The 12,533-nt window shown below is 46.3% G+C and overlaps 1 protein-coding gene across 5 annotated transcripts in view; it reads right to left on the bottom strand.

Annotated features, from left to right (window-relative positions):
- The window catches only part of STOX2 (storkhead box 2), a 171,514-nt gene that overhangs the window by 106,408 nt on the left and 52,573 nt on the right, over positions 1-12,533 (bottom strand). For 2 of the 5 annotated variants that reach the window (XM_054485286.2, XM_063664325.1), the window contains exon 1: positions 9,996-11,625. The exons of 2 other annotated variants lie outside the window; for them this stretch is intronic. In XM_054485286.2, the coding sequence (XP_054341261.1) occupies positions 9,996-10,161 (166 nt within the window). In that variant the 5' untranslated portion in view covers positions 10,162-11,625. Of the gene's footprint in view, positions 1-9,995; positions 11,670-12,533 lie in introns of those variants that run through there. One more of the 5 variants, XM_054485283.2, reaches the window with a different exon arrangement.

The raw sequence follows: 12,533 nt of genomic DNA, 5'->3' as shown, positions 1-12,533 counted from the left end.
AACACTAGGAGGAAGCAGATAGGAAGTAGAGGGAAGAGGGTGTTATTGGAAAGGGGAAAACAAAAGGGTTCTGGAAAGGTCACCGTGGGAAGACGACACGGTTACAAAGTAAAACTCAACTGTACTTTTTTGTGTAGCTTATGTGCAAGTCACTCTTTATATCAATACTTTGAAGTGACAACGATTGAGATCCTGTTGTGATTCTATATATGTGTCTGATGGGATTCTACAGTTTTATACCAGTGCTGGCTCTTTTAATATTACATTGGTGCAAAAGTCATTGCAGTTTTAGCCATGACTTTTAATGACAAAATCAGTCATAGGGATACAATGCTTCCATTGTACCAAGCTTGGTTCTAAGTGCTTTACACATATTAATTCACCCAAAGCCCAAGGGGTAGGTACCATTATTATTCCCATGTTGCAGGTAAGGAAGCCGAGGTCCTGAGAAAATAAGCAATTTCTCCAAGTTTACCTGGCTAGTGATGGTAACATTGAACTATGAAGCCAAGCCATGTGGTCCGCATCTCTGCTCTAAATCCCTATGCTACACAGCCTCTCAGGAAAAAGGATATAGTAAAATACACTGAGTAACTCAAGGATTCCAGGGAGGGCTGGAGACCCAGTCTTGAAACATGCAGCCAGAGCCGCTTCAATAAGGACACCTCTGCAGCCACCACCAAGCACAAACCTGCAGCTGGCACCACCAGCAAGGCCACAAGGCCGGCACCACCTGCCGGCTGCCACCCCTGGCCTCGGAATGCCATCATGCCACAACACCACGTCCAGGGACTCTGTCTCACAGTCTCCATCATCTTACCTTACTAGCACCAGATTAGAAGTCAGGAAGGGAATATCCACTGGGTGGAACCCAGGTCTCTGGCCCCTGCCCTCCATGTAAGGAAGGCCAGGAAAGTACCTACACAGCAATTTCAGCCATCTTCACAGAGAATGCGGGCGCTGCCTGCCACCAAGGCTCAGAGGTAGCAGACTAGTGTCCTGTGGCTGCTGGAACTAGCACCGCACAGTGGGTGGATTAAAGCAACAGAAATATGTGCCCTCCCAGCTCTGATGCTAGAAGTGGAAACCCCAGGTGTCAGTAGGATTGTTTCCTTCTGGGACCCTGAGGGTGAAGCCACCCCATGCCTCTCTCCCAGCCTCTGGTGGTGGCTGGCGGTCCTGGGCCGTCCCTCGTTTGTAGACACATCACTCCCATCTCTGCCTCTCTCGTCGCATGGTATTCTCCCCTGTGTCTGTGTCTCTTTTCTTCTTCTTATGAGAACACCAGTCATATGGATTTAGGGCTCACCCTATTCCAGTACTGCTGCATCTTAACTTGATTACAGCCACAGTGACCTGATTTCCAAATAAGGGCATATTCGCAGGTACCAGGGGTTAGGACTTGAACATATCTTTTGGGCGGACACATTCGACGCATAACAATGAGGAATGACACAGACATCGTAAAGAGGTTCAGATACTGGGCAGCCAAAAAGGAAAAAAAAAAAGACAAATACCCCATGCACCCCAGTCACTATGGCAGCCTTCATTTTCTCTAATAATGAGACAATTTCAAAGCAAAAGTTGGATATGCAGAAAGCAGTAAATGGCATATTAGCTCTCTTAGGGGAACCAACCAGACAGGAATCTGTAGGGGTGAGAAGGCAGTGTTAATTGCAGAGGATGGCTCCTCCCTCTGAAACTACGGCCATCAGACGGATAAGGCCAGGCAACAGTCCTGCTACCCCTACTGCCCACAGGCATCTGCCAAATCTCTCTCTTTTATCTTCAGAAAAAGAAAACTTGGCCTGGAGGGGCCATCACGGATTAAAGTAGAAAGATAAATGGAGACTTTGACTGTGTGTATGAGTTACCTAAGCCGTAATTTTTCAACGGGATAGGTATATGACAGGTGTTTGAAATATACATTATTTACATAGCTGGCCTAGTCTTTTGTGCGGCTACTTGCAGAGCTCTCTTTTCAGACCTGACTATAGACATCAAAAACATATCCCTTCTATCAACAATGCAATGGCTTCTGAATAAATGAGAACACTAATAAAACAAATCCAAGAATTAAAGTGCACTTTACTTTCAGGAACAAGAAAGCGGACAATCTCCAAGCAATCCTAACCTCGAGTTTCCAGGTTTCAGAAACCCAAGGAGGGCTCTGAGTTCATGGAATCCAAGTGGACCTCCTTCTGCTGGAAATAAAAATCAGTCACCTGCTCCCTCCAAGAAGGGGAACAGAAAGCACAGAAAGCCAAGCTATTCTCGTGTTCACAACAAACGCTGCTGCACAAATGACCTCCAACCTATATGCCTTTATTGTTTACCTGTACACCTGAAAGCCCTCTGTGGTTGGAATACCAAACCATTAGCCCAAAACGGAACTCATTCTCCACTCACTTTCTGCAGGTTCCTGGTCACTTACTGCATTCTTCCAACAACAACAGAATCAGTTGCACCTTTTTTATTTTTATTTTTATTTTTGAGACAAGGTCTCCTTCTGTCAAGCAGGCTGGAGTGCAGTGGCACAATCTCGACTCACTGCGGCCTCAACCTCCCCAGGCTGAGGTGATCCTCCCACTCAGCGTCCAGAGTAGCTGGGACTACAGGCACATGCCATCAAGCGTGGCTAATTTTTGTATCTTTTGTAGAGACGGCGTTTCGCCATGTTCACTTTTATTTTCTTCCACCTCTTAAACCCAACCACTTACAAAGAACAGCCAGTTCCTTTGTTCTCCCAGATTCTCCCTTTCCTCTTCATAACGCTTTCCACCTTGTCCCATCCCTCCTCCCTTGGCCTGCTCAGGTTTTCCACTATATGGTGTGAGTACCACTCAGGTACATGGGTTCATTCTGGGTAGTACTTAGTTGAATATTTTTTACTGAAATAATTAAATGTCCATTTTAATAGGGATTAGAAAAAATATATAATTATAGAGAGAAACCCATAATTTCATAGGAAATGCAAAATTTTTTCTTTAATTCACTTAAATACAAAAACAGATCAAGTTAAAGAGAAGTATTAAATAGGTTAGGTAACAGTATAGGTGGTACGTGGACATATTTTTAAAATCTTGAGGGTGGTGTGCTAATAATACCTAGCAGTGCTGGGACACACAGTTTTTTTGTTTGTTTTGTTCTCAACCCCTCCGCCCCTGCACTCCAGACAAAGTCTCGCTCTGTCACCCAGGCTGGAGTGCAGTGACACGATCTCGGCTCACTGCAACCTCCACCTCCAGGGTCCAAGAGATTCTCCTGCCTCAGCCTCCCGAGTAGCTGGGATTACAGGCACTTGCCACCACACCCAGCTAACTTTTGTATTCTTAGTAGAGACGGGGTTTCACCGTGTTGGCCAGGCTGGTCTCGAACTCTTGACCCTGTGATCCTCCCGCCTCGCCCTCCCAAAGTGCTGGGATTATAGGCACCAACCACCATGCCCGGCCCAGGACACACTGTTCTATGGCCGTCGTCTTACTGCTTGATCATCACATCAACCCCCAAACACCTCCCCTCTGGTCTCCCAGGCTCTAGACGTTCACAACATGCATCTATCCTGCAAGCCACTATCTGACACCTCTTTAAAAAGGCTCCATCATTTCTCTCCCCAAATCACAAATGTGTTACCTCCCCCATAAACCTTGAATCCGCCCAAATTTCAAGATCCCACACATTATTTCTAGTTACATCCCAGAGTTACAGTAAGACAAATTTCACACACCCATTTTCATTTCCAGCTTCATGCCTTGGTTTGTACCGCTTCCTCAACCTTCCCCAAATCCTTCTCCTTCTCCATCTCTTCAAATTGACCCACATCTTCAAGACCCAAGTAAGTCCCCCCTCCAGGCAGCCTTTTCTAAGCAACGTCCTTCTGTTCTCGGAACTTCAGTTCTACTTGTAGCAACCACATCAACCACCCCAACTTGACTCTTGATTGTATCCTATTATTTAGTACTTTCTAATCATCCACTCATAGTTTGTTGGTCCTGTCCACCAATCACAATGGGAGATCTTTTCAAAAGTAGGATCTTAGAATACACACTTGTAACTTCTGCAGTTACAAAAAGGTGACTCACATTAGGATTTCGAGACTTCATTCAACTTTCCAAGAAGTCATGTTTTAGTCACTCATCCCATACACATTTACTGTGTGCCTGATACATGCCAAGCTCTGTGGTTGCTGGCAAAATAGAGATGTGAATAAGGCAGGTATTATCAGTGAGGATTTCACCATCTAGACCGGAGACACACATGGGTTGTAAACTCATGATGTGGCACAATGTGACCGTGTTGCTGTAACACAAGTACAAAACAAACGTCATGGGAGCGAATCACTCTGGAAAGGATCTGAGAGACGATGCAAGAGAAGGGGGCATAGGAGCTGGTTCTGGAAGGCTAAAGAGGATTCTATCAGACCTGTAAGGATGGAGAACGCATTCTGGGCAAAGTCACATAAACTACAACAGGTACACAAGGTGACAGGCACTGCTGCAGGTAAAGAGCTCCCAGAGCCCAGAGCACGGGGTGAGGTGAACAGGGGGTAAAGAGAAGAAGAGGTGGAGAAAGTAAGGGAGGTTATACTGTGATGTGCCCTGGTCTACGATTTCATCCACAGGCGTGATGGATGGGAACACTGGGAAGGGAAGCAACATGAGTGATTTTGCTTTAGGGGAGATTTTAAAATAACAAAACCAAAACAAAACCATCAAAGCCCTCTGGGGACATAAGGAGGATGGATGGAACCAGAAGAGAGGTCTGTTTGGTAGATAGTGTAATAGAACAGAAGAAGGGTTCAGCAACAGAGATGAAGAGGAAGAGACAGGTTTTAGAAATATTTAAGTGGGAGGAACAAATAGAATCTTCTAATTGACTGGTTGCACACGCATTCTGATGTTAAAGAAGACTAGCCTTTTCCTACTTCAGGAAAAGTTTACTCCCTTCTTAAAAAATTACCCATGTCCTTTCTTTCTTGTGTTACTGTGGATAAGGTCAATTTGGAGTAGACTATATCTATACTCTCACAAACTAGAAGAACCTCTACTTTATACCTTATAGATTAGGCATCACAGACTCTATCACTGATTTATAAAAACATGTCCTAAATTCAAAAGTTAGCATAGTACCCACTGGCAAGGGTCCAAGCAGATTTTGCTTTTAGTTATAACCTGCATTCAGCCTAAGCAATCGTGTACCAAAGAGTATACCATTGTCTGAATTGTCCTAAGTCTCCGGGGTGTAGGGAATTTGAGGCCAGAATTGCTCTGGAGGTGCAGAAGTGCTAAGGTTTTTATACAATATACTCATATTCCTTTTTTTCAAATAAAAACATTGGAAAGAATGTAAAAGATATTGAAATACCAAGAGAGGTGACCTTTTGTAAGCTCACTCATGTTCTCCTGGGAAATAAAGAATAAAGTCATTCACCATCAAGTGTAATATTCCTCACTTCCACTCGCCTGATGAAATGAGTCAACATAGGTAATTTCAGATTAAAACACAGTTGGAGCAGCTAGGCTGAAAATGGATCTCTGCAAAGAGGGAAAGGGATGTGACAGGACGCTGTTCATTAAAACTTGCATAGGATTATAACTTGCCAGGTCTTCATTTATTTCTTCCCCCTTCATTACTCTGGTCATCAGGGCGAGTCCTAAAATGCATACATTTAATGTAACATTTCAGGATGATAAGGAATAGGACTGTATTGCAAAATAAGCACTATTCCCACATATGAGAGGCACCTGACTCCAAAAAGTAGAAGAGGGCAAAGGTTTTGTCTAACAATTTATGTGTAAGTGTTCATCAGAAGTCTTGCATTTGCTCATGACAGAGCCACTGCAGAGCCCAATTCTGTAATGGCAGCATGGAAGTGGAGGACTCATTACAGATGGAGGGAGGTCATATTACTCACCAGGGACACAGCTGGTTTGTGGCAGGCCCAGATTAGAACCTCCAGTGTCCATCCTCCACTCCCAGAAAACCCTCATGTCTCTTAAAATAACAGAACACAAGGAACTGGAACACACAGTCAAATGTGCCCCAGAATTAGTTTCTATAAAATGAAAACTAATAAACTAATCAAGGTGATGAGCTGGCCATTCTTCCCCAGCAGACAAAACTGCTTTCAAATTTCTTGCAATGTCAGTTGAGGGCTTTTGTTTTATCTTTCTTTTCAAAGCCTTTAAAACCATAGTATTAAAAATGCACGCTTTACTCCTTAAAGATGTTTTCAAAATGATAAGCATCAAACTCAAATGGGCCAGGACTTCGCTTTCTCATTCAGAAACAAAGCTTTTAAGGATTATGTGCTGTAGTACCTGTATAATGAAAAAATTACTTTCCATGCTTGATCAATAAGGATGTCCCCCAAAACTTTGGTGGCATTATATATGGAATATAAAGAGGCGCCCATCCCCAGGGCTTGGGGAGGGGAGAGTGAAGGAAATTAAAAGTTAGCAGCACCATTCGTGTGACGAGATTACAGTTCACATAATTCTAACAGAGAAAGCTCTCACAACTTCATCAACAAAAGGTTTGGGGCCTTGAAAATCATTTCACAGAGAAAAATGAGCATGTTTTCATATATAAAGTACTAAGCGTTCGTTATACAGATTGGCTTCTTTGTGGGGAGTTTTACTTTTATCTCTAGTTCATTAATATCGTAACTTCTAGTTTTAGAAAATGCCCAAGAATGATCCCACATCCATTTGGTCCAATCCCTTTTCTTCTTAAGATAATGCCATGCACTTTTTATTATTCATCTTAATTTGAACAAAAGGCAAGATCTTCCCCTTTCTGCCCAGAAACCACCACTGGGAAATTAATATTCAAGATGAACAATGAAGTCATCTCATGGCCTGTGAACTTACTGGTTGCTAGGAAGCTCATGAATTCTTAGGATTTCTTCAGATTTGGTAGCATGAGTTGGGAGCCTAAACAGTCACATAAGGCATAGTCTTCGAGACTTAAAGTTTCAGCATTCTCTAACTGTCCTTTTGCAAGACCTCACTAGTTTATAGGTGCCCGCTCTAACCTCTTGAGCTTAAGTGTAGTTTATCCTGAAGGTATCAGAAAGGCCAAGGCTAAATGTCAAGCCTATTGCTATAAATCACATTTCACACTGGTAATTACTTATTCATGGAGAAAAGATTGTTTGAAATGGTGCTGTCTCATTAGAAAGCTATTATAGAAGCCTACAATTTTGCTTGAAGCACCTACTGTGTGATACGCGATGTTAGACCAAAAGGAAAATTATTAATATCTATTTCTTGAAATTCCCAAGGCTCTCTCATGTGCTGAAGTTTAAAACTAAGTGACTGTTTCCCATAATTTTCAGAATATTTGTTGAGGGAGGGGGTCTAAAAGCAGTCTCTTAACTGAAGTTATTTTAAGTCATTTAGTACATCTCTGAAAGGCTTATCTTGTCCTTTGAACCCGAGTAATTTTCCCCACAACAAAAACCCTTTTTACTAAAAATCAGGTATAAGGATACCAGTAGTAATTAAACCAAATGGCTAGACAAACAGAAAGAAGAAATATGAAAGGCCTCATGTATTTCTAAGTGGTTTCATTTTCTACTCAATATTTTATGTGACAAAGGCTCTGTTTGTATCCAAAGTCACTAACTTGATAAAAGCGGATCTCTTTTACATTTCCTACAAGGACGAGAATGTCTTATAAATCATTTCCAAGTGTTTCAGTATATCATCTATTTCTATCAATACTCACATTTTGAAAGGAGCCATATTTGTAAAGGAAACAGATGAAGATACACATCCTTCCCAACCTAACCCCCAAAAGAGTTGCACATGAGAAAGACTCCACCTACTCTCCCAATCTTCATTGTAGGTGTTTGTCTTCATGTTTACTATTTCCTTCCATAGCAGCAACACCTGCTTCTTATTCCATGTATTAGCTAACATTTAAAATAAAGAATAAATGATAAGCCTCCCTCCCTGGGCAAGAACCATGTTATATCCAACCCTATAACCCCATAAGAATCCAGCAAGGCACTTCGCTCTTTGGGGGCACTCCATAAAAATGCTGAATGAATGACAGCACTTTTCTCCCATCTTTTGGTCTTCAGGTTTCTCAGCAGTAACCGAACATTGAATCTGAACAGAAAACCGCCAACCTGAAACAGGTTATCCTTCATTATCACCATAGGACCATCTTACCATTTGTAGATCAAGAAATAAAATAAGGGAATCAAGTACAATTAAAAGCTTCTTCCTCAAGCCCTCAAAAATGCCTCACAGCACCTGCAACAGCAGACAAGTTCTTTTGCAAAGAATGCAAATGTGATAATGAGGTAATGCCAAGATAGATTAAAAAAAAAAAAAAAAAAAAAAAAAACTGGCTGCCTGGAAATGTGCCTGAATCATGAAACAGAGTGTTGCAGGTTTGTTGATGAAATGATGGCCACCAGCCCTCCTATAGCTTCACAGTTGGTGTCAGGACCGGTTCCTTAGGAGGCATAAGAAAGGGGAACTGTGAAGTGTGGAATGAAGACATTCAAACCCTAAGTACATGAAACCCAGGATTATCTGAACACTTAGTGCAGACATGGGTTTATGTACATATGTGTTTTGAGGTTAGGTTTGGATTTAGGTGTGTTTCAAAATTTACTGCCACAAGTCTGAAGAGTGTAGCAACCACAGCAGCGACTTAAATGACTGAAGTATAAACTGTTGTTGTCACTTTCTTTACGAATTTGGCTTTTCATGAAAGGGAAAATCAAGGGAGCCTTATTGCCAAAATAGTACAACATCCTTATGTCGCCTGACTTTGCAATAAAAAAGATGGTTCTTTTATTTAGGCTTTATGTTCGTGGAAATGCGGTCGCAAGGCATTTTTGAAGCATGAGATGCTGACCCCAGTTAAAAAGGACTTGCTGTTTTAGGAGAAAGAGAGTAAAGCTAGACTCTAAGTACCAACCACAAGCTTAAAATGATCTTCCCAGTTAAGACAGAGCTCAGAGTGATTTGGTACAGTATGTGGTTTAAAATAAAATCTCGGTTCTTCCATTACAGTGTGCTTAGAAGAAAATCAAAATTTTTCTCTGAATGAAAAATAAATAAGAGCCGATGCCTTACACATCATTACATCCAAGTGGTTAAGGAGAAGTAAGGAGAAGGCAACGGAAGGTTTCCAGGCTTTTCCTCCTTCAGCATTTCCCTCAAGAATTTCATCCCTGGGTTCCCAAATCAAACCAAAGCCATTCCGTTGTATTTCCAAAAAAAGAACTGGCTCCTTCAGGAAGGCTTTTCACAGCACGGCATTTTAAGCGGAAATCTTTTTTGAAGCCTTCCCTTTCCATTTACCGTTTTGTTTGTCCTTCCTGTCTGACATGCAACTACATGATACAGCCTCCATTCTTTCCACACAGCCTAATTCAAAGCAACATATGTTAAATCCACACAGAATCATGTGAGCATTCAATCCGCATCCACACCATTACCCCCACAGAACGCGTTCAGTGAGCTCCAACACAGTTCTCTGCGTGCAAATCAGAGGAGCCTGGGATGTCTGCAGGACTCTCCCCTGACTCAGCCCATCCAGAGCTGCGCATGGAACCTGTTCCTTTTGGAGAACAGGGGGCTGCTGGAAATACCCACTCAGATAACCGGCCACAATGCAGGAGCCAGCAAGCCTGGCACTGCAGGCAACCCTGGGCGCAGGATCCTCCACAAAGCTCAAGGAGGCTGCAGCGCCGGGGCTTGCAGTCATTCATCTCCCCACAGCCAAAACGCCCGGCTCGTACCCCCTCCCTCGTTTTACCTAACTAATAGCTCTCCAACCCCATATTGAGAGGGCCTGCTGTGGATCTTGCGGAGGTACAAAATGGTGGATGGGAGCTAATTTTTTCCTGCTTTCCCCATAACTTATCGCATCCATCACTGCCCGTCCTCTCCTCCAAGCACCCGGGCCGCGGCGTACCGAGCACGTCCCGCGGCCCCGGCCCGGGGGCAGAAACGCGGTCACCAACCAACCTGATGTCATGTAGCCCCGCGAAGCCTGGGGCGCGAAGGCCGCGGGGAAGCGCTTGTGCAGGCGGTAGTCCTTCTCGCTGCGGGACCTCATGCGGTCCGAGGCCCGGTCCGAGAAATCCGAGCTAGGCCAGGCTCGCCGCAAGGTTGTGCTCCGGGTCTTCTTCATGGTGGGGAGGGCGACCTGCCGCCCCGATCCTCGGGGCCTCAGCGCCGGGGCGCAGCGCGCTCCTTCATCCGTCTACGGCGGGCACGACCCGGGCGGACTCTGCGCACATTTTCCCAGCCCCTCCTCGTCGGCGTCTACACCGCCAGCGGCGGGTCCGGCCCTCCCCACGCCCCCCGACACCCCCACGGCGAAGGCTCCGATTTTACACACGTCCCACAATGCATTACACTTCATTTGCAATCCGCCCGGCTTATAGCTTCCAGATTCCTGGGGGGAAAGGCACGTTAGGAGGCTCCCCGGCCGGGAGGAGGCGGGGAGGGGGCGGGCGGGGTGGGGGCGCCGAGACTTGCAGCGTGAAGGCAATGGGAGCGCAGACAATGGCCCGATTCAGCGCAGGAGTGCTTGGCCAACTGGGAGCCACGGCACAAAAGACCCAAACAAATGAGGCAGCCGAGGCCTCCGGGGCTGACCCGGGATCGGGCGTGCGGGAGGCCGGAGGGGCGGCGGCAGACCCTCCGCGCCGGGCAGCTCAGCGCGAGGCGTGGGGATGACAGTGTCCGAGTCGTGTCCCCGCCGGCCTATCAGCCGCACGGCCAGCAGTCCCCGGCGCTGGCTGGCTCTGCCTCCGCTGCAGTCCCCGGGAGGCAGTCTTCATCACAGAGGCTCGAGCCGGGGGCGCGTGTGCACAGGATCCGAGCAGGCTCCGTAGACAGCAGCTGCGGCGGGCGGGCTCCTGGGGAATCCAGGAAGAGCCCGCGTCGTCCCCGCGACTGCAGCGCCTCGTCAATCTTCCCCTTGCCGAGGCTCCGGGAGCTGTGCGTGCGCGCGGGTGGGTGGCTGGGTGGGTGCGCCGACACGCATGTGCCCCCTAAACATGCATGCTTCTACTTACTGGCCGAGGCGGCGCCGGAGCCATGGCTGCCAAGGACGCCGAGCCTGCGATCTACCCCCGCGCGGTGGCAGCGCTGCTCCGGCGCGAGCGCGCGGAACGGCTATTGAAGGGCAGGAAGCAGGACAGCCGCCCAGTCTCATGCTAATCACCAGGCTGCCTTAAGTTAGAGCGCGGTTCCCATCAGGCTTCTCATTTTCATGTAAAACACCCGGCGGCGGCGCGGGGACCTTGGCAGCTGCCCCAGCCTGGAGCCAGCGCTTGGATATTTACATATTTTTAGGATGGTCCCTCCCCCTCGAAGAGAGACAGCGAGCCAGCCTTCGTGGGAACGGGGAGATCTGCGGTGCCCCGCCTGGCCCACCTGCGCCAACCCCAAAGGAAGCTAAAGCCAGAGGGAGGGGGCGCCACGGCGAGCTCCCCGACAACCGCACACGCCGGGGCGCCGGGTCCACGCAGCCTGGAAGACGCAATGCAAGTGGCCTGCAGCGCTTCCTCTCTCCCTCTGGAGTCCCCGTGTAAGTCACCGCCAGCCAGCTACACTGCATTCAGGTCCACAGCTCTTTAGATGGCACGGCTCTGCACAGCTGTTTCTGGTCCAACAACCAATCGCTAAAGGACAACAATGCGCGCGACGCGCGAGGGAAGGAGGGGCCAATGCGCTGCCCGGGCCGGGGCGCTGGGCCTGGGACGCGGGCCCGGGACCCGGAGGTCACGCCGAGTTAAAGGCGCCCAGCCACGTTGCTACTAACCCCGACCACGCTTTGCACTGCCGTTCATTCAAAAACGGTTATCTCCTCGATTTGGGTTTCCAAAAATGCTTTGGTACAGTAAACAACGACAAAAATAAGCCCGATTTCCTTTTTCAGCGCTGCATTTTATTTGACATGTTGGTGTATTTTTTCATCTGTGACAATGCCACGTTTAAAATCATATTTATGCTGTTGTTTCATATTCACTGGTGCCAAGATGCAGAGACAGGGATATTAAATCTTTATGGGGATATGCTTTTAACAGGCTGATATCGCAAAAACAAGCCAGTGGATTCTAGCTGGTTAGGATTCAGGAAGTTCTAACACAATCTGTGCTATTCCAAGGCTTGAATTATTTGAGGGGGGTAGCAAGGATCTTCAAGAACCAGGCAGAGCAGGATGGCGTTAAGCCACAGGCATTATAAAATCTAGAATTAGAGCTCCCCTCATTCAGATCTCAAGACCCCCCTCTATAACCTGTGGCCACTGTTCTACCTCTTGGGATACCCAGGGTACATAAATAAATAAATAATCACTAAGTAGCCTATGGAATTTATATTTACATAACCAAAATGTATTACTAACTGTCAACCAATTCACTAATGTTCTGTGGTTTTTGTTTTTTTTTAATTAGGAAAGGATAGTCCCCCAAAAGGCACTTTTAGTTCAATGTCTTCTTTCCTGTAAGAGAACTGCTAAGAACAGAAAGATTACAGCTTTAGCAGTTATAG

Source organism: Pongo pygmaeus, chromosome 3 (assembly GCF_028885625.2).
Source record: "Pongo pygmaeus isolate AG05252 chromosome 3, NHGRI_mPonPyg2-v2.0_pri, whole genome shotgun sequence".
Taxonomy (NCBI): Eukaryota; Metazoa; Chordata; class Mammalia; order Primates; family Hominidae; genus Pongo; species Pongo pygmaeus.
Note: the sequence above shows the minus strand (reverse complement) of the source record. Positions and strands in the feature narration are given on the sequence as shown.